Source organism: Sciurus carolinensis, chromosome 13, assembly GCF_902686445.1.
Source record: "Sciurus carolinensis chromosome 13, mSciCar1.2, whole genome shotgun sequence".
Taxonomy (NCBI): Eukaryota; Metazoa; Chordata; class Mammalia; order Rodentia; family Sciuridae; genus Sciurus; species Sciurus carolinensis.
The window spans coordinates 26,266,120-26,291,893 of NC_062225.1; the positions used below are offsets into that span (position 1 = coordinate 26,266,120).

The window sequence follows — 25,774 nt, forward strand, 5'->3', positions numbered from 1 at the left end:
GGGCAGTCCTGTTCTCTTGACTTGTCAAAATACATAAATAGCAACAAAATTGTGTGATATGTTGGGAAGCTGTGTCATAGCCCATGAGAAGGAGCTGACTGTCCTTCCACACCAGCTACCCCAGACTCCTGTCTAGACACCAGGGGCCAGTGACAAGGATTCTCTTGCGGTGCAAAGAATGTTGGCTTCTGTTGGAGTGAGCAGATGTGCATGGTCCTGCTGAGTATGCACAGACATGTTCTGGCATCCCATTCTGCTAACCCCACTCCTTAGGCATGACTAGTGTTGATATGGTCTCGAGGGCCACCTTATCTCCCAGTATTTGGGGGAGTCTAATTCTAATGACAGGAATTGGGCCCCCTCCTCTTGCTTTTTCTGTGTTTGTACACATCTGTCCCACCTACCTGAGTTTAGTGCTATGTTAGGTGTTTCTCCCCCTCCAAGGTCAGAAACATCCTAACCTAGTGCTTAGGGCATAGTTGATTCTTAATGTTTTAATTGTTGCATTCAATTGTATGAGTATTAGGTTTGGTCAAACTAGTTTTTTATTTAAATTTCGACTCCTGTTCTTACTAGGAGGGAGAGCTTGGGTATTTCCCCCAACCTCTCAGTATCTGTTTCCTCAGTGTACAATGAAAATGATAATAGCGCCTACTCACCAGACTGAGGGTTGGGTTAGCTCATCTGTGCAAACACTTAAAACCACATCTGGGTCGTCTTGAGGCCTAGAGGAGCACCAGCTGGTCTCATGCCTGTCAAGTCCAATCAGCAAGAAAAATAAGTAAAAACACATGCATTGTAAAGGAAGAATCAGGTTGGTTGTTCCTTTATGCATCAGTCATTTATTGATCATCTAACCCTGTATCCTTAACCAATATGAATAAAAACGAAGAGAAGTGGCTCAGTAAGAAAGGACTTTGTGGCTTGCTTGAGGAGACAGAATATATGATAAAATACCCAGCAGCTTATTCCACAGGGTCTGCCCCTGCACTCTGCCACAGCCATGCGTGCATGGAAGTAGCTGTGTTATAAGAGTATATGGAAGACCAGGTTTGGTCCTCATCAAGGAGAATAAATGTTTTATTTAGGAAACTTCTTCCAAGCTGAGTTTTTTAAAACTGTAGAGAACATGAATGATAAGAAGTGAGGAGGTAGCCTCTCCAGACACAGAAATGCATGAGCACAGAGTTGGGGCAGCAGGAAGCACAGGTGCAGGGTGGAAGCCCACTAGTGCAGGGCTAGACCTGAAACCTTGGCTTTCTCCTGTGTTCCTGGGACCTGAGGAGCTCCTGGGGGATGTGTTCCAGCTCAAAGCCTCTGAGCAAAAATGCAAGCAGTAGACAGTCAGCATCCAAGAACTCCAGCAGAGGAAAAGTGGCAGCTACTGCCTTAGCAGACAGGTGGCGGGCATCAGCAGTGGGCAAGAGGCAAGGGGAGCGGAGTCCCATCACTGCCACTCCCTCCCTGCTGCAGGTTGTATGTCAGCTGTTTCTAAACAAAGAAGTATAACCAAACCTACCTCGTGTTGTTAAATGTTGAAAGTGCTTGGGTGAAAACAGAAAATTAATAGTATATAGCTGGGCACAGTGGTGCATGCTTTTAATCCCAGTGTCGTGGGAGACTGAGGCAAGAGGATAGCCAGCCTCGGCAATTTAGTGAGGCCCTAAGCAACTTAGCAAGACCCTCACTCTAAATAAAGTATAAAAAAAGGGTTGGGGATGTGGCTTAGTGGTTAAGTGCCCCTGGGGTCAATTCCTGGTAACCCTCCTCCCCCCAAAAAGAAAGTATATAAATGGTAATCTCATCTAGTTAAAAAAAAAAAAAGACTAACAAGAACTTTGTCAAGTTGCTATAGTCAGACTACAGGTTACATTTTCCTCATGTTTTCTGGAATTTTTTTCTATGACAAAATATGTATTTTATAATCAAGAGATTTTTTAAAAGTGTACCCTAGCAGTAGCACAGAAGATGGGTTGGCAGAGGGTGGTAACCCTGTGGCAGAAGACAGGTTAGGTGACTGTTGAGGACAATAGTGCCGGTATTTATGAAACGCTTGCTCTGATCTAGGCACTGTGCCAAGCGCTTTACAGTCACCACCTCATTTAATCCTTGTAACATTTGTATGAGGTGAGGACTGTTGGTGGCTCCATTTTAACAGCAAAGAAACAAAAGTCGGATTAAATGGTTTTTCAAGGTCATAGAAAGGTAGAAGTGAGATTTGAGCCCAGCAGTGGGACTCCTGACGAATATGTCTTCGAAGTTGGTTAGTTGAGAAATAAGCTCTAAGTGTACCAACAGTGGCAGAATGAAGAGGGCACAGAAGAAGGGATTTTTCCCTGAAACAATTTTTGTAGGGACTGGGAGTTTGTTAGGGAAAGCCATCCTGGACTCCGGGGGTGTCTGGGACCCTGCATCTGCACGGGTGCTTCATCAGCTGGTGGGAAGGACTCTGCCTTTGTGAATTCAGGCTCGGGACAGGGTTTAGAGAAAAGGGTGCTCACTCTAGGATTAATGAGACATGGGGACTGTCTCGTATCTCCCAAACTCATCCCCTCACACATGGGAGGCAGAGAGATACACATGGCAGGTGCCATTAAGGAAGAATTTGCTGTGGATGTGACAGTGAAATGTAAAGGCTCCATTAAGCACTCATAATAAACAATTGTTGATAGACTGTGGGAACTACTTTATAAAAGCAAAACTAGTCCCTGTAGCTTGGCAAAGGAAACCTGTTATTCAGGTGTCTTGGTAAGTCTTGCCAAATATACAATCTTGGCCAACATGGGCATCACCAGGTAACTGAAACCCTGAGCATCAAGAGCATTGTTTTACCCTTTAATGAAACTGTAAGTTTCCGAGGGTTTGAATGGGATCCATCAAAATACTAGGATTCAAGCACCCTTGAAGCTTCAAAGACCTAAATTTAGAAGATATGAGAGGAAATGTCTTTCTCCAAAAGGTGTGTGAATTTACAGTTTTGAGGATATTTAAGTTGAAGCTCTGTATTGCCTTTTTGCAGGGGATGCAGGGAGTTGATATAGTTGATATGGTTCTATTATGTTGAAGCATGTGTTCAGATGCTCCATATCCCCTGGCAATCCTATAAACACCCTCGTCAGGGGTAGGATGATATTCAGGCCTCTGTGCATTATATCCATTCTCAGTAATAGGGAAATTCCTCAGAGGAGCCACTAGGGCAGAGAATGAGTTCAAGTGATTTTTTAGTGGGAAAAGCATCCTTTGAGATCTAGTCATCATTTTATAGATGAGGAAATAGTCTGTTAGCTTCTAAGTGTTGCCCTGATGTCCCTGAGGAGCAGCTGACAGGAAACTGTAGAGACTAAACTTCTAGCCAAAGCAGGAGGCTAGGAGACATAGATTTTAGGGGCTGCCATCCTAGAAGTGCTGAATTTTTTTTAAATTTATTTTTATTGTAAACAAATGGGATACATCTCGTTTCTCTGTTAGAAGTGCTGAATTTTTAACCAGTTGATTATCTTGTCCTAAAAAAGTGACCACATGAAACAAATGCCCTTTGCCTGGAACATGGTGGAAGTCCAGGTAAGGGAGAGGTGTTGTCCATTGGACATGACTGATTGATGTGTCTGCCAGTTAACCTAAATAAGGACCACAGTCCTGAGTGGGGGACACAAAGTTCTCTCTGTTTACAGTCATTTAAAGACTACTTTCTGTAGTATTTTTGAGAACTTACCCCCTCCCTTGCATATAGATGTAAAGAGGAACTTCATATGAAATATTTTTCAAGATGGTAGAATATTTGGATACCAATATAACGGTGGGTAGGAGGGTTTCAGAGAGAACATCCTGGAGGAGGTGAGGTCTGAATTTTAAAGGATCAATAGAAGTTTAACTGGTCAACAGGAAGAAGGTAACATATGCCAGGCAAAGAGATGTAAAGATTATGGAGAAGAAAGACGTGAAAGAACCATGTGAAGATGTGGAGATCACAGAACATGGAGAAACACAAGTGGTTCTGGGGTGGCTGGTATGTTAGAGGAAGAACTGGGAGTAGCTGGAGAAGAGAGTTTCTGGGGAAGAAGGAATGATATCAAAGGCAGAGAAACCAGTTTGCAGGCTCAGGTGTCATCAGGCAAGAAATAACAGGTGCCTGAACTAAGAGAGTAATGGTGAGGAGGAGGAGGAAAAGATAGGAGAAGCAAAAAGAAAAATAATTAACTGCTTCATTAACAGTTGGGTGTAGAAATAAAAGAGAAGAAGCAGGCACAGGCTCCTCCTGGAGTCCTGGATTGACCGATTGCATGATGGTGGAGTCATTTGCTGAGATTGCAAACACTGGAGGAGAGCGAGTTTGGCCCTCCAGCCTTAGAGACTTCTGTGGGGGGTGTCCCTGTGGAGTCTTGTTGGATCAGTGAATTAGAGGTTCTCCAGCAAAGTGATGGGAGTCTAAGTTTCAGTTCTGGTCCTTTCACTAGGCTAAATATGTAGACCAAGTAGTTTGAGAATGGAGGAGACCACAGTTTAGAGGAGAGGGGCTCAAACAGGAGACTTTGAAGGACAAGTAGACAAGCAGTGGGAAGAAATGGAGAAGGTAGGTTGAAGAATCGACAGATGGTTTCTGGGTTGAGAACGGGTAACAGCATCAGTGCTGAAGAAGAGTCAAGTTGTAATGCTGTCTTCTTTGTCTCACTTTGTGCTTTAGTCTTTGCAGTTAAATTCCAGTTTCCTTAGGAACAGAAACTGTGTTGTATTTTTAAAGCATCTGTGCTGGTGTTGAGCATTTGGCAAGTATTCCAGATGTTTTTTTGGTTACCTGGTCAACCTTATTCTGTTTCTAAATTTCAGCTTTACAAAAGTATCAGGTTTAGGCATCATCTCATTTTTTAATCCTTTTTGTCAGCAAACGTACCCATTATTATGAAGTTGTTTATATCTCTTACCATTTAGCCCAGGATGCTGCCTGTGAACTCATAGGCAGGGTGACCTGAGATTTTAGTGTTAAGAAAATTTATCTAACACACCTGATCCAAGGTAGGTTCTGACCATCTACCCATCCACTGCTGTGTGCTTATGACTGTCAGCAGGCATCATGCTAGTGGTCAGTTATTGACCATCATCGAAGTGGAATCTAATTAGCTGTATACCTTTAGTCTGTTCAGATTGAAGTCAGCTGATTACGTTAGAAATCTGAGGCATTATGAAGGATTGTTTGGAAAGAGAAGATAGGTACAAATAAAGCCCTTCTGTGATTTAGATATCTGTACATTTATTGTCTCTGTGAACCAGTGTCATAAAAAAGAAGTACCTTAACTCTTCTCCCATGTACATTTCTGGCCTTGATTTTCCCCGTGGGAAAAGTGTGGATGCCCTAGTCTCTGAGTAGAGAGGGAAGGAAAGGTGGAAGTTTCATTTAGATCAGAGAATCCCTTTTCCTGTTATGTAGTCATGAGTAATTTCTTATGTTTAGTAATCTCTTGCTGATAGCAGAAAAGATATATTTCATTCTCACCCCAGCCTAGTGCAGGACAGAGCATATTTTTCTATTTTAATGATTGTAAAATTAAGTGTGTAGGGTTAAGAAAAACACCTAGAGCCATATGATGAACATTTTCTCAAAAATTGAATTTTACTCTTCTGAACTGTCCCCCAGAGCTTTCTATTGAATATTTTAGGAAAGAAAACTCAATTTTTGTCTCACTACTCAAAGTAAGACATAAAGCAAATTTTTCTTTAAGAGAGTTGAGTCATTTCTCTGCTCTCTCACTTTACCTTTATGGAGAAGGAAGAAATATTGCACTGGGGACTAAAAGGAAGAACAAGGACTTACCAGCAAAATAACAAAGTACTCCATTCTTAGAACCTGATGAAAAGAACCAAAAGAAACAAAATTAGAGGAGAAAGTCTCATCAACTGAAATTTGGCCAAAGCCATGGTCTTAAACAGTGAATTCTAAGAGCTGTCTGCCAGTATAAGATCAAGTTAAAATAAAGGATACTAAGGTATACAGTTCCCAGTGTTGGGAAAGACCGTCACGGAGGCTCAGAGGAACCCTACATCTTAGAGAATGGATTGGAGACCACTTGTCTAGAAGGCATGCTCTGTGCAAAGTTGGGGGTGCAAGCAGGTGACTGTGTCCCTCTACTCCAGCTTCTGGTGGGGTTAAGTGTGGTGTGAGGACAGTTGGCTGGAGAAAGGAGAAACCATGTAGTAGGAGCCAACTCTGTAGCTGAAGGCCAGCAGCATCAAACAAAGGCCATTGTGCAGATAAAAAGTATTTGCTGAACCACCAAACAAAAATCCTGCCAAATATAAGGCTTTATTTTAACTTGATGTCTTATTAGAGTGACCAGCTCATGCCCTTTTGAGGGAATAAGCCAAAATCCCAGAGCATTTGTCCGCATTAAGACTGAGTATATAACCCAACCCTCAACATACAAACACATACATTGACTCCAGCAAACAGAATGCTCAGAGATGAAATTTCCCAGTTGCAGCTGTCCATACCCAGCCACAGTTCCTCCAGTTCCTCTCAGACTGCTGAGCTTTTGAACTAACAGTCAAAACTTCTACTGTATCCAATTATCTAACTTAATGTCTAAGGGAAGAATTTGAGCAGTGGCCAGGTAACCAGAATTAAGAGTCTACCACTGTATTTTTGGATAAATGAGTCTAGTAGACCAGTGACTTGCAATTTTTTTTTCTTTTAATAATTGCCTCAAACAAATTGTTTGAGGATGTTTTTGGTTGTTGCAACAGGTGAATAGTGCTGGCATTAGAGGCTGGGTATGCTGCTGAACCTCTTACCACACCCAAGGCAGCCCTACAACAAAGACTTATCCATTGCACAATGTCAGTCATGTTGAAGATGAGAAGCCCTTCGAGATAGACTTCCATTATGAAAAGATTGATTAATGAACAAAAATCCAATATGGTACCCATCAAATTCTGTGGGAAAAGAGAAGAGGTTAATATAAGTGTAAGATGGAAGTTTACCCTAGAAAATATAAGAATCATTCAACTGGTTTATACTTTAAGAGAAGTTGAAGAAATGTTCACTGTGAAATCAGAAATGAAAGGTGAGATACTACTAAAGTTACAAAGTGACAAGAGTTATGGATTAAGTTTCAGGAGAGCACCATTCCAAAGCACTTAAGATTCCATTGGAAGCTGCAAAAAGCAGAACCAAAGCTACAGGAAAAGCAAATCAGTGAGGATGAGGGACAAGTATGAAAGAGCAGGACAGGGAAAAAACAGGAACGAACATAATTAGAGTGCAGATGAGAGACTCAGAAGAGAGGCTGCATTCTACAGGAAACATTGGGAACATTTGTTGGTGTTCCCAGTGATGTCCCTGGAACAAACCAATGGAAGATAAGAGCATCCAAAGGCAGCAGAAGACTTCTGAAAGGAAGAAAAGCTTTATGAAAAAAAATGATCATAAGTGATTCCAGGAAAAATGAGCAAAAATAGGCAAATCATGATTCTGATGAACTTAATTTCAGGGATAAAGAAATGCCTACAAATTAACCATCAAGTTGGTGACATACACTTGGTTTTTCAAAGCAAGGTTTTTTCCTGACTCTTAAAAAGTTTTTTTAAAGTTGTTTTTATTTGAAATATATATATATATATATATATATATATATATATATATGAAAGTATATAAATCTTAAAGTACAGCTTAGTGCAGTTTTATAGGAGTTAGACCCTTGTGTAACCAGAACAAAACATGACTAGCACCCCACAGTGCCCCTCATCCCCTTGCCCAGTCGCTTACCACCTCGTCCCCTACAGCATGGGCTGGCAAACTGTGTCCTGCAGAACAAATCTGGCCCACATCTGTGAGTAGAAATGGTTTTTATATTTTTAAATGGCTGAAAGAGAACCAAAAGAAGCATACTATTTCATGACTCATAAAAACTATATGAAATCCAAATTTCAGGGTCCATAAATAAAGTCTGATTGAAACATTGCCATGCTCATTAGTTTATGTATCATATAAAGCTATTTTTGCACTATAGTAGCAAAGTTAAGTAATTACCCCTGAGGCTGCATGCCCTGCAAAGCCTAGAATGTTTACTGTCTGGACCTTCACACTGTGTGCTGACCCCTCTCCTAAGGCAACTACTCTTTTCTAACTTCCAACCACACTGATCATTTTGTCTGTTGTTGAACTTCATATGTATGGAATCATTCCTACATACTCTTTTATTCCGGTTTTCATTCAGTAGTACGTTTGTGAGATTGATCTGTGTTGTATGTAGCAGTACATGTTGTTCGTTTTATTGTTGCACAGAATTTTGGTTTGTGAATATTCCACTGTGTATCTACTGGATCATAGATGGTCTTTTGGATCATTCCCAATTTGGGGTTATTACAAATCATGCTGATGTGAAACATTCTTATACCTGTCTCTGGGTACATTTATGTCTATTGGCCATGTTTGTCCCTAGGACTGAAATTGTGTGTGTTCAGCTTTATTAGGTACCATCAGTTTTCTTGTAATGATCTAAACTCCCACCAGCATTGCTGCACATCCTCACCAGCAAATACTGTCATTCAGTCTTTCTGCCATTTTAGTCAGTGTACAGTAGTATCTTCTTGTAACTTTGACATTTCCCTGTTGACTAATGAGACTCAGCAGTTTTTCATACACCCTCTTTTGTAGAGTTCCTGTGTGAGTCGACCTGCCTGTTTCTCTGTTGGTAAGGTTTCTTTATTCTAGGTACGAGTCCTGTATTGCAGTCCTCAGTAGAATGTTGACATAAAATGTTTGACCCAAGAAGTCTATACCCAGTTAAATTGCCATTCACATTTGTAAAGTCTTCATTAAAACATTTCCAAATGTGCAAGAACTCAAGTTTTCTGGAGATGCATCAAAATGAATAATGGATGTTGAAGTTTTGTTATGAATGGGGCTGGCAGCGAACATTAAGTCTTCAAAAAGAAAAGTCTAACTATGATTATTTTTCTAAAACAAAAGATGTTTTTACTTTGCTTGAAATAAATTTATTTTTATGTTAAGTATCTTACAGTAGAGAAGGGTAAACATTCACGAGGATACCAGCAAAAGCAGGTGGCAAAGTAAAGGAGAAGGTGGGAGAAATTGCAAAGGTGCTTTACCAAAAACATTAGCTTTCCCATTAGCTTTACCAAAAATATACTGTAGATTTTCCAAGTCACCAAAGGAGGTGCTAATTGGGGGTGGGGTAGGGGTAGAAAATACAATACTTATGGCAGAAATAGGAAAGAAAGAAAATAAGGAAACATATAAACTTGGAAAACAGAAAATGACAAAAGAGTAAATATGTTATAACACTAAATGTAAATAAATTCACCTATTCAGTTGAAGATTAATAGCATTAAACAGCACTAAAGTTAATAAACTTTATTTCTCTATGGGAAAAATAGTACCACATACTGATATGCAATTCCAAGCATGTATATCATGTAGAACTTGTCCCACTCCAGGCTTAGTGGTTCACACATGTAATCTCAGAGACTAAGGAGCCTGAGGCAGGAGAATTACAAGTTCAAGGCCAGCCTCAACAATTTAGCAAAACCCTGTCTTAAAATAAAGAGGGATGAGGATGTAGCTCAGTGATAGAACTGCTCTGGGCTCAATCCTCAGTACCAAACAAACAAAACTTACAAAACATTATCCCAACTTTGCAAAGTGTCATCTCCTCTCTGGCACCATAACTGTGTACAAGCCCATTGATACCTTTCGTTATCTGTAACTTGAGCCCTAGTTGCGCTTCTGTGCAAGATACACATGGCATTGTGTAAGTCCATAGTGGTGGTTTGGCAGGAGCACTGCAGGAAGAGAAGGCAAATCCATATCCAGAGTATATTGAGCACAGGGCTAGCTGGCCTCTATATTGTCCTATCACCTTTCTGGATTTGTGATGCTACCTAACTTATTCTTGTTTCTGTGTTTCCTAGGGCTGAAAGTTATATCTGAGTACTTGATTGGTGGGAAAAGTTTTTTAAATGGATGATGCTATGTTTTATTACATCACATCCAGAAGTATGCTTGTTCCACTGTTAGTGATAATAGTTGATCAGTAGGTTAAGGTGGTAAGGCTAGATTTTGCTATTACAAAGTTACTTTTTCCCCCTTCGCATCCAACAAGTAATCTATGTAGCAATACTTTGCCACATTTTGGTCACATATTTTCCTTGCTGTGACCAAAATACCTTACAATAAAAACTTAGAGGAGGAAAAGTTTATTGGGGATCGTGGTTTCAGAGGTTCAGTCCATGGTCAGCCAGCTCCATTGCTATGGGGCCAAGGTGAAGCAGAACATCATGGCAGAAGGGCATGGTGGAGGAAAACTGCCCAGCTCATGGTAGCCAGGAAGCAGAAGAAAGAGAAAGGGAAGGACCGGGGCATACCTCCAGTAACCCTTTTCCTCCTGCCATGCCCCATCTGTGGATAGCAACCACTCAGTACTGTAGTTCTAAATTATTTATCCATGAAATGGATTAATCCACTAAATAGGTTACAGCTCTCATACTTAATCATCACACCTCTGAACATTCCTGCATTAACACAGGCACTTTTGGGGGGACACCTCATATCCAAATCTTAAGTCATGTGCTTATCCAGATCCTCATGTTCCTTAAGTAAATTAATTTTTCATTACAGATTGCAAAATTATAATTTTCTATCATTCCTTGTATGTTTAAAAAGTGACACTTTTCTAAACATGGATGGATCTGGAAAACATTATGCTAAGTGAAATAAGTCAGTTATAGACCAACACATACTTCATGATTCCACTTATGTGAGGTATTTAAAATAGACTTACAGAAGTAGAAAATAGAATGGCAGTTGCCAGGGGATGGCGGGGGAGAGAAACGGGAAGTTTGTTCAGTGGGTGTGATGTTACACAAGATGAGAAAGTTCTAGAGATCTGCTGTACAACATAGGGCCTGTAGTTAACAATGCCATGTTGTGCACTTAAAAATGTAACAGGGTAGACATTACATAACGTGTTATTACCAAAAGGTGGCAGGGCTTGATCTTCATAGTTAACTTCTACCAGAAAGCCAGGATAATGCATAATTTTCCTTTTAGTTGTCAATTATCAGAATATAAAAGGTGGCTTATTATGTTTCCTCATTTGGAATACTCGTGAGTGTGCATGTGTGTATACCTTTTAAAAACATCTTCAACATTTCTGAAGTCAGGCTGTGGCTTGTAATCAGTGATGTCTTGTGCAAGTTGTTGGTCGGGCAGTCATTTTGATACCAGTACACACATGAACTGTACTTCTGCCTTAGACCTTGAATTGATCATTTCTTTTTTTTGTCTGGGGAGAGGGTACTGAGGATTGATCTTGGGGACACTCGACCACTAAGCCATATCCCTAACCCTGTTTTGTATTTTATAGAGAGACAGGGTCTCACTGAGTGGCTTAGCACCTCACTTTTGCTGAGGCTGGCTTTGAACTTGCAATCCTCCTGCTTCAGCCTCCCGAACCACTGGGATTACAGGCGTGTGCCACCATTCCCTGCTTGATCATTTCTTTGAGGACACCTGTTCCTTCTGGTGGATAATGATATTTAGAAATCAAAATTGGAGAGCTAGTGGTGCTCACAGTTACTAGAGTACCTTTGCTATTTTGCTCTTTGACTAGAACCGAAGTTCATAGTGATTGCTACAGTTAGGAACTTGAATGACCCCCAGAGAGACACATATTGAAGGCATGTGCTGAGCCCAGAACTTCTGGGAAGTGGTGGAACCTTGGGGGCTAGTGGAAGAAAGGTCATGGGGACCTACCCTCCAAGGAGATGTTGGTACCCTGGCCCCTTTTCTTCCTCTCTCTGCTTCCTGGCTTCCTGGCTTCCATGAGGTGACAGATCTCCTTGCCATGCACTCTCCATGATGCACTGTGCCAGCTCAGGCCCAGAGCAACAGGGGCCAAGCAACCATGGACTAAAACTTCTGAAACCATAAGCCCGAATAAACCTTTCTTCTTTATAAATAGATTATCTCAGGTATTTCTGTCACTGTGATATTTATACTTCAAATTTTACAGAACAGGATTTTTACTTAATTTTTAAATTTTATACTTATATCTCTTTTATCCTTACTATGTTAGTTCCTAACTCAGGAACCTTTAAGTATCAAATATAATATTGAGTATAAAAACAAAAACTGTATGAAATTGAGATTGGTAGTGTTAAGAGTGTTTATAAATATATACACTCCAGTTTCATACTAGGCCTACTGCATTGTCAGATTCCTTCACATATCTTCCCCTGACACAGACACACGGGGCAAGGGATGCAGTGAAAAGAAACATGCTGTTAAGATTCTCCTTGTTCTGTCTTGTAAACTGCTACAAGTGGCTTTGGTTTTGTTTGGCTCTTGGAGCTGGCCTGCCCTGTGTGTTTCACTGGCCCTCCCAGAGAAACCCAACCAGCCGGTTTCCAGGTTGGCTTGGTTTAGAATCCTCTTTTCTTCTGTTCCAGCTGCTGGACTGGAGTTGCCAAGATTTAGTTTGCGTTTTCTCCTTGAAAATTTCCTTTCTCTGCCCTTAACCCTGTGAGGTTTGAGTTTTTCTGATGTAGGGCAGAAGGTGATCACCATAAGCTATATTAGGTTCTAGTTCCAGTGTAAGACCCTGTAGTCAATTCATAACTTTGCATTTTCTCCAGACAATAAAAACTGGAACAGAGCCCAGAAGTTCTGGCATGTTCTTCAGTTCTATTTTCTGTATACCATGTGGTCTCCTAGCACCTATAAAGAGCTTCAGACTACTACCCCCACACCCACATCCTCACACCATCTTTCCCTAAACCCCAGTCCCTCCCAGCCTTTCCCTTCCTCCACTCTTCACTCGCAGACTTTGTAAAATCTGTTTTATGTTTCAAAAAAATGCATATTTGGAGCAGGTAGTTTTTAACTCTTTGGTTGAAACCATTCATTCCTGTAGTATTTAAAGCCCTGGTACCTTACATCTGATGTAATCCTCCATAATTCTGTCATGCGTAAATATTATTTCAACTGCTTTAAGGCTTATGAAGGTTGTGCAACTTGTCCATAGTCACACAGTTCGTTTGTCAGAGCCTGCACAATGGCAGCCTATTGAGTTCATATTATGTGCCAAAAACTGTGCTAATAAGCCCTTTATGTATTTTACACATGAAGGCATGAGGATTAGAGAGGTTGGGAACATAATGCATCACAGTTGCCCAGGTCTCTGTCTGCAAGATCCGTGTGTGTTCTTCTGTTCCCCATTAACAATTACATAATGGATCGTGACCGGTGCCTGATAGTACTTTGTGTATAAAGTGCTCTGAGGAAGTCCAGTAGGGCATCACAGAAAAGACAGCACTTAAACTAGGCCTTAGGAGATGAGTTTCTCCAAAGGGAGAAATAAAGGAAGGCACTGTTGTCAGTGAGAAAACATTTAAAGACACAGGGGTACTGTGCCAGGAGCCTGGGTGGCCAAGGCAGAATGCAAGATCAGCAGGTTTGTAGAGATGCCCACGTGACAGGATCCTGAGGACAGAGCTCTGGAGTTGTTGGTGGTGGGGGTCTCTTGTCTAGTGTGGAGTTGTCAGTGGTAAGTTGTGTGAGCAGATTTCTGTATGGGGAGCATAACTGGTGGTGGTGGATAGGATGACTTAGGAGACAGACCAGTTAGGAGACCATGGTAATAACTCAGGTAAAAGTCTATCCTAGGGCAGTAGGGAGGAATGAAGAGCCTTTGCGAGCAGATTATTGGCTGGGTTGCACACAGCATTGGTATTAAAAAAAATAATAATAAAGAATACAAGTGAAGTCAATTTAAACTTGCTCTTACTCTGTTCTTAATAATACTATATACACCTTTATGCTTGTTTGTGTACAAATGTGTATGTGATTGTATATGAATGTTATACATGTTATACTGAGAATCTGAATCGCCTTCTACTTAAAATACCTTGGAAATCATTTTCTCAGCATATTTGGAGATGGAACCACCTAATTTTAGCTGCTTAATATTTTATTATATGGATATGTCAATATTTTTAACCAGTTCTTAATGAACATTTAGGTACTTTCTGACATTTTCCCATTACAAATACAGTAAATACTCTTGTACACTTATTTAATATATATGCAAGTATAACCAAACTCCTAGAAATAAATTATTTGAATAAATAATTTGAAGTTGCTGGATCAGATTGTGCATTCATCACTTTAATATGTTGCTAAATTCTATAATACTTGTTTTGTATACCCTTGCCAACACAGTGAGTTATCAGGTTTTATTTTTTTGATGATGACCTTTCTGAAAGGAAAAAAATTATCTTATTGTAGCTTTATGTGTGTTTGAACCATTTGCTTTCTCCAAGATTCGTTTTTATCCTTTTTTTCCCCATTTTTCTCTTATGCATTGACCTTGTTTAGCTATAGTAGCTCTTAATATGGAAAACAGGTGCAGTGATGCACACCTGTGATCTCAGGGGCTCAAGAGGCTGCAGTAGAGGGATAGCAAGGTCAAGGACAACCTGGATAACTTAGTGAGACCCTTTCTCAAAATAAAAGGGGCTGGGGATATAGCTCAGTGGTAGAACACACCTGGAATTAAACAAAACAAAACAAAAACAACAAAAAAACACATACAAAGGAATTTAAAAAAAAAAAAAGGAGAAGGGTAATATTAAGGAAATTTAGCTTTTGAGTGGAGAAGGGAAAAGTGCTCTCTGAGGCTCTTCTTGTAAGGGCACTAATCCTAATCATGAGAACTGCATTCGCTACCTCTCAAAAGCCCCACCTCTAATACCATCACGTGGGGTTAGTCTTCTACATGACTGTGGGAGGACACAGACATTCCACCCATAGCAGGCTGTTTCCAGTTTTGATTATTGCAAACAGTGTTGTTATGAAAACTCTTTTATATGTGTTTTATCTGACCATAATTTTTTTATAGGACAGAATAACAAATGAGAGCTCACTGCCTGATTTAACTTTGAAAAAAGAAAAAAAACTATTTTGAAATAATTTATACCTATAGGAGAGTTGCAGAATGGTACAGAAAGTTTCTGAATATTCTTTATGTAGCTTCCCTTAATGTAAATGTCTTACATAATTATGGTACATTGATTGGTTGATTGATACTGGGGATTGAACCCAGGGGCGTTTAACCACTGAACCACATCCCCAGCCCTTTTTATGTTTTGAAGACAGGGTCTTGCTAATTTGTTGAGGGTGGTTTTGAGTCCTCCTTTCTTAGCTTCCCAAGTTGCTGAGGTTACAGGTGTGAGCCCAACTAGATCTTTATTCCTTTTTAAGTCTGAATAATATTCCATTGTATGGTTATACCACATTTAATTTATCCATTCATTTATTGATGGATACCTGTGTCGTTTTCACTTTTTGTTTGTGAATGATGGCTCTGAATGCTGGCCCAATTTGGGTGTGTTTTGTAGTCCATCTGGAGTAGCTTGCTGACCCCTGATCTATACATAGAAGGGGACTTACTGGGTCACAGTGTATAACACTCTGACTTTACTGGGTGTTGGTGAGCTGAATTCCAAAGTGGTTAGACCACAGTCTCCATGACACTTAGTTTTACCAGATTTCTAAATGTTTGCCCATTTGGTGGGTGTGTAATGATGCTTTATTATGATTTCCTGGTTTCTGAAGGAATTGAATACCTTTTCACATGCTTATAAGTCATTGGGGTTTCCTGTTTTGTAATGTGCCTATTAATTTTCCTTTTGATGGCTTGCCTTTCTTAATTCATGTTGACTAATTGATATCTCCAAATAATGCTTATTCTTGGTGTTTCTGCAGAACAAATAGTGGAGAAAGATGAAGGTCCTTATTACACTCACCTGGGATCTGGCCCCACAGTAGCCTCCATCCGGGAACTCATGGAGGAGCGGTGAGTGATGCATAGATGTGCTAAAAGAAATGGGTGTGTCAACAGAATGTGCCTTCTAGTCCTGGGTTTCTTAAAACTGGGAATTGAACCTACGGGCCCTTTACCACTGAGCTCTCCACCCTCCATATGCCCCCTCATTTCTGAAATATGTTTACTGAAGGCACATGTTCATGTGGGTGTATGTCCTGCAGAGTTTGTTTCCCACAGTCTGAATTGTGCTGATTGCTTTCCTGTGATGTCATTTAACATGCTCTTCCTCCCTCTGTGAGTCCTATAAATTGGTAATTAGAGCTAAAAGACTGGAATCAGGTGGTTTTTTTTTTTTTTTTCCAAAACTGCTTCATAGATGATATCCACTTGATTTCTATATGAAAAGATGTTCTGGGCTCATGTCATACAATTATTCAGAAGTTGTTCTGACAATATAGCCCATCTCGTAGAGTGCTTGCCTAGCATGCACAAGGCCCGGTTTCGAATCCCCAGCACTGTGGGATTGTGGGGGGTTGCAGGGGGGGCAGTTTTTATTTCTATTTACTTTTAAACTTTTTTTACAAAACTGGGAATTGAACCTACGGACCCTTTACCACTGAGCTACTTACCCAGCCTTTTTTATTTTTTATTTTTTATTTTGAGCTACGGTCTTGCCAGGTTGCTGAGGTTACCCTCAAGTTTGTGCTCCTCCTCCTTCAGCCTCCCAAAGGTCTGGGATTATAGGTACACACCACTGCTTTGTTCATTATTTTTAGATCATTTCAGTAGAAAGACCTAAGTTGTATCTGTGGGGTTTTAATTTTTGTTATCCTCTAGGGGTTAAATCATCATGAATTTATATCAACACTCCCAATTCAAATTCAAGACTATAGAATAATAGTTTAAAAAAAAAAAAAGCTGTTCATGTAGATAGAAACTTTAAACCTATGTACCTGTCCACAGCAGTTAGTAAATACTGAGTTCCAGTCTGTATTACCATAGTAATACAGCCTGATGGCTGAGAGCACAGATACTGGAACCCTTTTGGGTCCACTCCTGGCCCTGCCACTTACTGCTGAGTCCTTGGGAAGTCGTTCTCCTGTGTGATTCAGTTTTCTTAATGACAAAATAGGGATGATGACAGAAGCACATACAGCGTGGGAGTATTGTGAGGATAAACTGAGCTGACGTATGGAAAATAGTGTCTGCTAAAAGCACCACATGGTGGGCAGTCTTCGTCTGCCTCGTATACTTGTGCACCCATTGCAGTTTCTATGACAAGCATGAGCATTTTAAGTAAAGGCAAAGGTGACGTGGACATGAGCATATGTTTGGTATACACATAGGAGCAGTTGTGTGGAAGGCTTGAGTGGCTTAGAATTTCCAGAGATTTGGGAACCAGATTTTATCTGAGCAGGGGAGCCAATGAGTTCTGTCAACATAGTAGGGAACTTGATTTTGAGCTGAATTACTGTAAGGTGAGATGGCTGGAGGTCAGTGATCTGCAGTGGTCACTCTTCATTTCTTACATCATTTGGAAACATTTATATTCAAAGTCGATCAGAAGAACATTTGATCAAAGACCCAATCTGTAAATCTGAGCCTGATGTGAAGGGCACTTCTGAGCCCATAAGAGCACAACAGGTTTAAAACTGTGTGTTTTGTACACGTTTGCTTCCTGTGCCTATAGGCCCGTGTGCTGCAGTTTCTAGATTGGAATAAGCAACATTTGCCAGTAGTTTTTGTAAGAAGTCTCAACAGTATCCTTTACTGCAGGGGAGTGAAATGTACAAATTGATCTGGGATGGGTGCTTGTTTTTTGCATTTGCTTTTTGGAGGGGTTTGGGAGTAATACTTTTATAAGATTTCCTTAAATAACTTTTAATTATAGAAGAGTACATTTTAAAACATGGATTAAGAGATAAAGTTGAGATTTGTATATTTTTTCCTCTTTGTTTAAAAAAAAACAACAACCAGCTGTAGATTCTTCATAGTCTGATCCAAGGGAGGAATTCCTCTTAAGACCAGGAATACTTGTGTTTTTCCTCAGCAACTGGTTTATTTTTATCTTAAGAACCTTGTAAATCATGTAACAGATTGCATTTCCATCTTTATGTTGGCTGCTAGTAAGTTTAGAGCCAGATTTTTGTACCCCCCACTAGGAGGAATGTGGTATCTCTCCTTTGACCATGGAACGTGTTCAGGTTGCTCCTGAGTCCTTTTGATATAACCCTAAAGAGTCTTTTAATGTTTTCAATTCTTCATATGACAAGATGTTCTAGGCACATCTCAAAAATACATGTAAAACCCCACTGATTATATTTTGTGTACCAACATATCTGTTCTTTACCCACTTCTGTCTGATTTCATCAGCTGTTATTTTTATCTTGGAGACATGTTATTAAGATCCTTCCTGGAACAAAGAGGGAAATGAATGAATGATGAAAATTCCCTGGCTGGGGTCGAGTTTGTGAATGGTCTTAGCCCTGTCTCTAGACTTTTCCCTCTACCCTTTCTCTGCAGAACTTCTGTTGTCAGCCATCAGCCAAAGTCAGAGAGGAGAAATAAGGTGAAATCAAAGAGATGATGCTCCAAGCGCAGTGGTACACACCTGTAATCCCAGCAGCTCGGGAGGCTGAGGCAGGAGGATGGAGAGTTCAAAACCAGCCTCAGCAATAGTGAGGCTCTAAGCAACTCTCAGTGAGACCCTGCCTCTAAATAAAATACAAAATAGGCCTGGGAATGTGACTCAGTGGTTAAGTGCCCCTGAGTTCAATCCCCAGTACAAAAAAAAAAAAAAAAAGAGAGAGAGAGAAAGAGAGAGATGATGCTGTTAGTTTCTCTGGTACAGATTTGGAGAAAGGAGAAGGTGGTTGGAAGCAAATCCTAAAATATCTCAATTTATTTATGGGTTTCATACCTCCTGGGTACCCAGGTCCTCATTGTCATAGATAATTGGAGTCAGTTGTCAAACTCAGATCTGAGAATGGTACGTTGCCCAGAGCGTTTCCCTCTCTGGGAAAGGGATTCCCTGCAGCCTAGTTCATTAAATGCTTGTTCTAGAAATGAAGAACTAACACTGTGATAGCAAGTCCTCTGAGCTTTGGAGGAACTGATCTCATTAGTGTGGTAGAGCTGACCCTGAAGAAATACAGCTTTAGAGCAGTGGTTCTTCAACTTACACAGGCATCAGAAGCTCCTGAGGGCCTTTGAAAGAACATATTGCCTGGCCCTACTGAGTTTCTGACCCAGCAGGTCTGGGATGTGATGTGAAAACCTACTTCCCAATCCTGTGAAGTTGCCAGGTGATGCCAATGCTGCTAGTCCTGGGACCACCCTTGGAGAACCACTGGCTAAGATTCTTAGTTACTCTTTAGAATAAGGTCCAGCCTGTCCTTGCTGACTTAGTTTAGGGCCTGGGTGTTTATCTAGTAGTAGAAGGTCTAATCCATGCTAGGACAGAAAGTGAGATGTTTAAGAAGAAAGAGCTAAAGCAAGAGTTGATGGATTGTATTTAAACACAAAGGAACACTCAATTCTGTTTTTTGTTTGTTTTTTAAAATGTAACTGGTCAGTCAGTGCTTGATTCTTTTATTTGCTCTCTAGTACAAAGCTCACTGAAGGATGCATTTCTCAGAGAGGGTGGTGGGGAGGACCTGGGTGGAAAGCCAGCAACTGTGTCCTTAGCTCACCCTCCTGTGAGGAACATGATAGTCCTACATCTTAGAGAGGTTAGTATGGTCACCTCACACTGTTCTCCGGACAGAGATTCCCAGGACACGCAGAGGACCCAGACCTGTACTTGTGGGCGGCTTCCTGATAAGTGCTTGTTGAACTGAAAGTTGTCTAGGAGCCAAACAAAAACAGCACTATGTGATCTTTTTCTCATGATCCAGACCACACTATAGGAGTTCTCAGTGTCCTGTTGTCAAATACTTTCTATAAGGGGCTAATAGAGCTTTCAAATTCTAATGCTGTAGTGATCAGAAGCATTCCTCACCCCATCACTAGACCTCAGGTGAAACGGACAACATGAAGCTCAGAAACCTTTGATTAACACTTAAAAAAAAAAATTTTTTTAAGTTATGAAAATGAAACAAGACCCTTAAAAAGTCTTAAATACAGAGTGACAAAAAAAAAAAAAAACCCTCTAGCAGTTATCCTTCCCAGAGGAAACTTTTTTAAAGGCTTGATGTTTACATTTCCATCTTTGTAAGCATTTACAAAGATACACATATGTATATAGAGAAATATTGAACCAAATGAGATCATTCCTACCCACTGTTGTACCACTGGGCCACAGCCCCGGCACACTGCATTTGTATGGTTATTTTGAGGTAGTGATTCCTAGAAGTTGAAGGGAGGTGATAAAAAACGTGGTATTTTAAACGGTAATCACTATGATAACATTATGCTTTATTAAATAGTATATTAAAATGTTTTATCAAGTTGAATTCATTACAGAAATATAAGAAAAGTTTGATTTACACAGTGTTAAAAATTGGGCTGGGATTGTAGCTCAGTGGTAGACCACTTGCCTAGCATGTGTGAGGCACTGAGCTCAATCCTCAGCACCACATTAAAAAAAAAAAAAAGGTGTACCAGTAAGGTGCAGTAGCACACACCTACAATCCCAGTGACTCAGGACGCTGAGGCAGGAGGATCACAAGTTCAAAGCCAGCCTCAGCAACTTAGCAAGGCCCTAAGCAACTCAGCAAGACCCTGTCTCTAAATAAAATTTTAGAAAGGGCTGAGGATGGTGCTCAGTGGTTAAGCACCCCTGGGTTCAATCCCTGAAAAAAAAAAAAAAAAGCATAACTTGTTCATTGATCAAAGAAAAAAAAAAAAAGCCATATCTCCTGTCTCTTTAGATGTTAAAATTGTATTTGATAAGAGTTAAATTATTCTTAGTTAAAAATTCTTAGGAGATCTTTAGTAGCACTCTTCAAAGCAAGGAGTCTGTCTCCCAGCACCAGCTGGCTTCATGCTCAGTGATAACTTACAAGAAACATTTTTGTTAAAGTGGAGAAATAAGCAAAGGTGCAGTGGCGCACCTGTAATCCCAGCAACTCAGGAGGCTGAGGCAGGAGGATCACAAATTTGAGATGATAATCGACTTAGTGAGGCCCTGTCTCCAAATAAAAATTAAAAAGAGCTGGGAAGGTAGCTCAGTGGCAAAGTGTCCCTGGATTTAATCTCTAATACAAAAAAAAAAAAAAAAAAATGAGGTCAGTACAGAGAGACAGAAATTGAAATAGAGGCATCAAGAGTAAAAAGGAAGAGGTGACAAGTGACTATGATCTGCAGGTGATATATTTTTCCTGAAATTAAAATCTATTAAAATGAGGTGGTTCAGTAAGATGAATCACCATAGTGCTCCCCTATGCGTTGTGTTTACCAAGCCTAGGAGTTAGGAACAATTTTCATCTCCATTTTGCAGTAAGAAAATTGAGATTTAGAGAAGTCAGTAATTAGCCACCATTATTTGTCTAGGTAGTGACTGGACTGGCACTCAAACCCAGTCTGTCTGACCTCCCAGGCTGTACGTGAACCACCCTTTCCCCCATAGGGTTGTGTGGCCTTGGACAAGTCACTTCAGTTCTGGGCCATTTGTGGCCTCATCACCTCTGAACACGATATGGTTGATTAGATGATCTCAGAGGACCTGCAGGTCTGCAGAGCTGAGCGTGGACAAGGGCAGCAGATGTGTGCAGGAACCAGATGTGTTTACCAATCTGTGTGTTTGGTAGGGCCACTTCCCCAGGGGTCAGCTGGGATGGCTAAAAGAGAAAAGTAAAGATTTCCCCCATTTATTTTCTTTTGTGCACTGGATTTATAAATTGCTAACTCTCAGGTGGCTAAGCTAACAAGGCAGAATACAGGAACCTTGTTTAGCCTTTGATTTCAAGATCCTTCTTGGAGGCTCAGGCTAATAATCAGGGACATTCTGCCTGACCGTTCCTCTGCCCTGGGACAGGAGCAAAGAAGAGGCAGGTGAACCCAAGCCTGGGAATCTGGAAGTAGCCACTGTGTCTTCCAGAGCCTTGAAGCACAGAATAACTGTTCTCTCTAATGTCCCCACAGTAACTGCAAACCCGTAATGAAGCTCCTGGGGACCTACCTTCTTACCATAAGGTGTTTGGCATTCCACTGTGCTAATGGTGGCCTCTGTCTCCTTCTCTAGGTATGGAGAGAAGGGGAAAGCCATCCGGATCGAGAAGGTCATCTACACGGGGAAGGAGGGGAAGAGCTCTCGAGGCTGCCCCATTGCTAAGTGGGTGAGTGTTGAGTCCTCATAGCCAAGCTGTTCCTTCTTTCCTCACCCCATCAACTAGCAGAGCAGTTGGCAGGTCTGGGCAGGGAGTGTAAGAAACAGACGTGTTAACCATCCAGGGAACTCTGGAGCCAGTGGTTAGGGTCATTTTCCTCCAGCATCAGCCATTTGTCTTCATGTTATCTAAGTGCGAGCCCCTGGCATCCCAGGCTATCTGGGAACTGTTGATCATTACCCTTAGGTCATATGGTCTCTGGTTCAGGGTGCAGGTTAGGAAAAGGAGAGCTGGAAATGCTGTCATTACCCAATGCTGGGTCCCCCTGAGGTCTCTGGGATTCCTGTGCCCTGGAGTGGCCAATACTCTGTCTCCTATCTTCTGCCTGAAAGCCAGGGAGGAAACTGAAGACTGGCCTGCTGTGACCCAACCTGAGGGACAAACCTGGACCCCTGAGCAGGGTTGTGACCAACCTTACAACTGCGTGGCTTCTGAGCTGCCATTTCTTCCCAGAAGCCTGGGTGTCTCAGCAGGGAGAATGAGACCCCAATTAACCAAAGCAAAATTCTCCTGGCCTAGCTGTGGTGATCCACAGGGAGATGTGGCAGTAGCAGAGCATACGTTTCTGTAGAAGGAGAGCCCAGGAGCCACAGCGAGACTCTGCTAGCACCTGTGAGCTCGGCTGGGGGCTCGGTAAGGGTACACGTGGAAGATGCTCAGTCTTTATGTTGAAGCAGTTTGTGCTTTAGAGACAGCAAAATAAAGTCATGGAGACGTGAACAATAAGAGGTTTAATAGAGGCAGATATGCTGCAGGAGTTTAGGGACAAGGACCTAGAGTGGCAAAAGGAATGTTCAGACTAGATTGTCCCAGGAAGGTGCATATGCACGAGGCCATGGATTATTGGTCCACGTGTAATGAACTGGGTAGTGGGTAGAAGCATTCCCAGGGAGGAGGGTCAGGTAGTCAAAAGACAGAAAGGCTGGGTGGATAACACATGACTGACTGAGGGAGGGAGGTTGGTAGACTGACCTTGGTCAGCATTTGTTCATCTGCACACATGCTTGTTGTAACTGTTGTGTACCCCAGGCCCCTGCATCTTTGCATTTAATGAAAATCAAAGGTGTCCGAACTTCACCTACCACATACCTACTTTTAGCAGTTTTTAGTCACTGTGGTAGAAATATATACAACAAAATAATCTGAAACTACTTAGCACATTCGCAGGCATAATAAACGTGCTGGCCCAACCCCTGTGAGAGATGGTCATTGCAGTGGGAGGTCTGATGTGGCTGGTCCAAGGTGTAGGTTCTCTCTCCGTAAAACCCATCCGTGAAATTACATCAGCCATAGAGTGACAGCTGCACCTTTCTCCTGATAATTCAGCTGATTGTTGAGGAATTCCAGCATTTTGGGGAGAAAAACCTCAGGGCACAGGTAAAAGGAGGGACTTTTCCAGCTTCAAAAAAGTTGGCATCTTAAAGAGGGACAGCTGACTATGTGGTAGCCTTGAAGGAGAGAATGTGGACTTCTAGAGCCTGGAACGGATAGTAGAGTGACCAGGCTTGTGTGGCTCTTCCGAGGGTTAGGAAGAGCTTCTTTGTTTGTTGTAAGAGGGAAGCAGAAGGGAGGAGGGGAAGAATTCCATCCTCAGTACAGTGATCCTCACAGAGATCCCCAAGCCCTGGTGGGCAGCATAGGGAATACATAGTGACCGTGTCCAGGTGGGGAAGTTCCCATCCATTGAGTGAAGAAAAAAGGAAAGAAATCTTTTTCTTATGGAGAAAGCATAGCATGTGGGTGTTAGGCACATCATGAGTGTACAGAAAATGTGTTGAAGGATAGGTCAATCCAGGGAGTCCTATCTGATCTTATTCTTTTGTTTTATTCTATTTTCGCAGTACTAGGAACTGAACTCAGGGGGCTCTCTACCACTGAGCTACATCCCAGCCCTTTTTAATAAGGTTTTGTTTTTTGTGGGTTTTTTTTTTTTTTTTTTTTTTTTTTTTGGTTCCAGGAATTGAATCCAACCTTTTTTATTTTTTATTTCGATACAGTCTCACTAGGTTGTTTACAGCCTCACTAAGTTGCTAAGGCTGGCTTCAAACCTACAGTCCTGCCTCTGTCTCCCAAGTTGCTAGGATTTCAGGGATGTGCCACCATACTCTGCTATTTATTTATTTTGAGACAGAATCTCGCTAAATTGCCTAGGCCGGTCTGGAACTTGCAAACCTTCTGCCCCAACCTCTTGAGTCCCTGCGATTATAGGCATGTTAGAATGCCCAACATCTGATTTTGAGATGGCCTGTACCAAATATGGAAGATGCCAAACATGAGAGTGAGGGAGTGCCCAGGGAGCAGTCACAGGCTCAGAATAAACACAAGCACACAATGAGGATAGCAGACACACAGAGATAGAAAAACCACAGAGATGCTGTTGGGCAAGATAAAGGTAGCAGAGATCAGAAGGCAGGTATCTGAAGGCCCATCAGGGCATGGTGGAGCAGACCGACTCAGGAAACTGTAGAGGATGAAGCCAAGAACTCCTACAGGAGGGGACACTTTGCTTTCTGCTGGGTGTTACTCTGCTCTTGGTTCAGTGCTCAGGGAATACCTCCCCAGAAATGGGGTGAGACATCCATGATGCTTTCAGAGTGTGAACCACCCACAGTACAGTGCTTGGTGTTTGTGTGTTCATGCCTTTCATTCACCTTTGACTTTTACATTTTCGTGCACCTCTTCCTGCTGGGTTTCTTCCTAGGACTGTGGGCAGTAAGCAGCTTCTGTTTTTTGCTCTCTTAATTTTTTGGCCATAACCATAGACCTGTGAGGATGTGGCCAGGGAGAGCTGTCTACTTGTGCTAACACATTTGAGTGTTTGCCACTGTGGGAACCAGAATGACACAGCCTCATCACAGCTTTGGCTGCTTGGATCTTCCTGTGTGCTCTGAGTATAGGACCCATGAGTGTGGTTAGCCTGTGTGGTGCCCCAGGCAGTGAGCAGAGGTTGACCATAGTGCCTCACAAATCCTAGTCACAGGGACCATTTGTCATGTTAGTTTCCACAGATGCGTGTTGATACCCATGATATGCTCAGCTCATTCTGCAGAAAGCCAGGAAACTACACAGGAAGTTCTAGCACAGTATGACTTAGTGTCTTATTCATGTGTTACTGGTTTCCAAAATACAACTTAAAAAATAAATACAATTGATGCTTCAGTAGGAAGGCACCATTATTGCCTTGCCCCAAAGCAAGAACCAGCCAGAGATGTATTTTGATCAGCATGCAAAGTATCCCTTAAAAGTTTGAAGGAAATTGTGACACATGCTACAACATGGATGAACCTTGAGGAGTTATACTTTAGTGAAACAAGTTGGTCACAAAAGGACAGATTTTACTTGGCTTCACTCACATGAGGTACCTAGAGGAGTCAAATTCATAGAGACTTAAAGTGGAGTAGTGCTTAGTGGGATCTGTCAGGAGGGAAGAACCAGGAGTTATTGTTTGAATAGTTTAGGTTTTGCAAGATGAAAAAAGTTCTAGAGATGGTGATGATTTGGATGTACCCAATTCCACTGAAATGTACATTTAAAATGGAAAAGTTGTTGTATATTTTACCATGACAAAAAAGTTGAATGTGGTGTCCACATTTTTAAAATCACATA

The 25,774-nt window shown here is 41.4% G+C and overlaps 1 protein-coding gene across 2 annotated transcripts in view; it reads left to right on the forward strand.

Moving 5' to 3' along the window:
• The window catches only part of Tet3 (tet methylcytosine dioxygenase 3), a 97,044-nt gene that overhangs the window by 53,099 nt on the left and 18,171 nt on the right, over positions 1-25,774 (forward strand). For both annotated transcript variants that reach the window (XM_047522493.1, XM_047522492.1), the window contains 2 exons: positions 15,779-15,869; positions 22,024-22,117. In XM_047522493.1, coding sequence (XP_047378449.1) covers positions 15,779-15,869; positions 22,024-22,117 — 185 coding nt within the window. The remainder of the gene's footprint in view (positions 1-15,778; positions 15,870-22,023; positions 22,118-25,774) is intronic.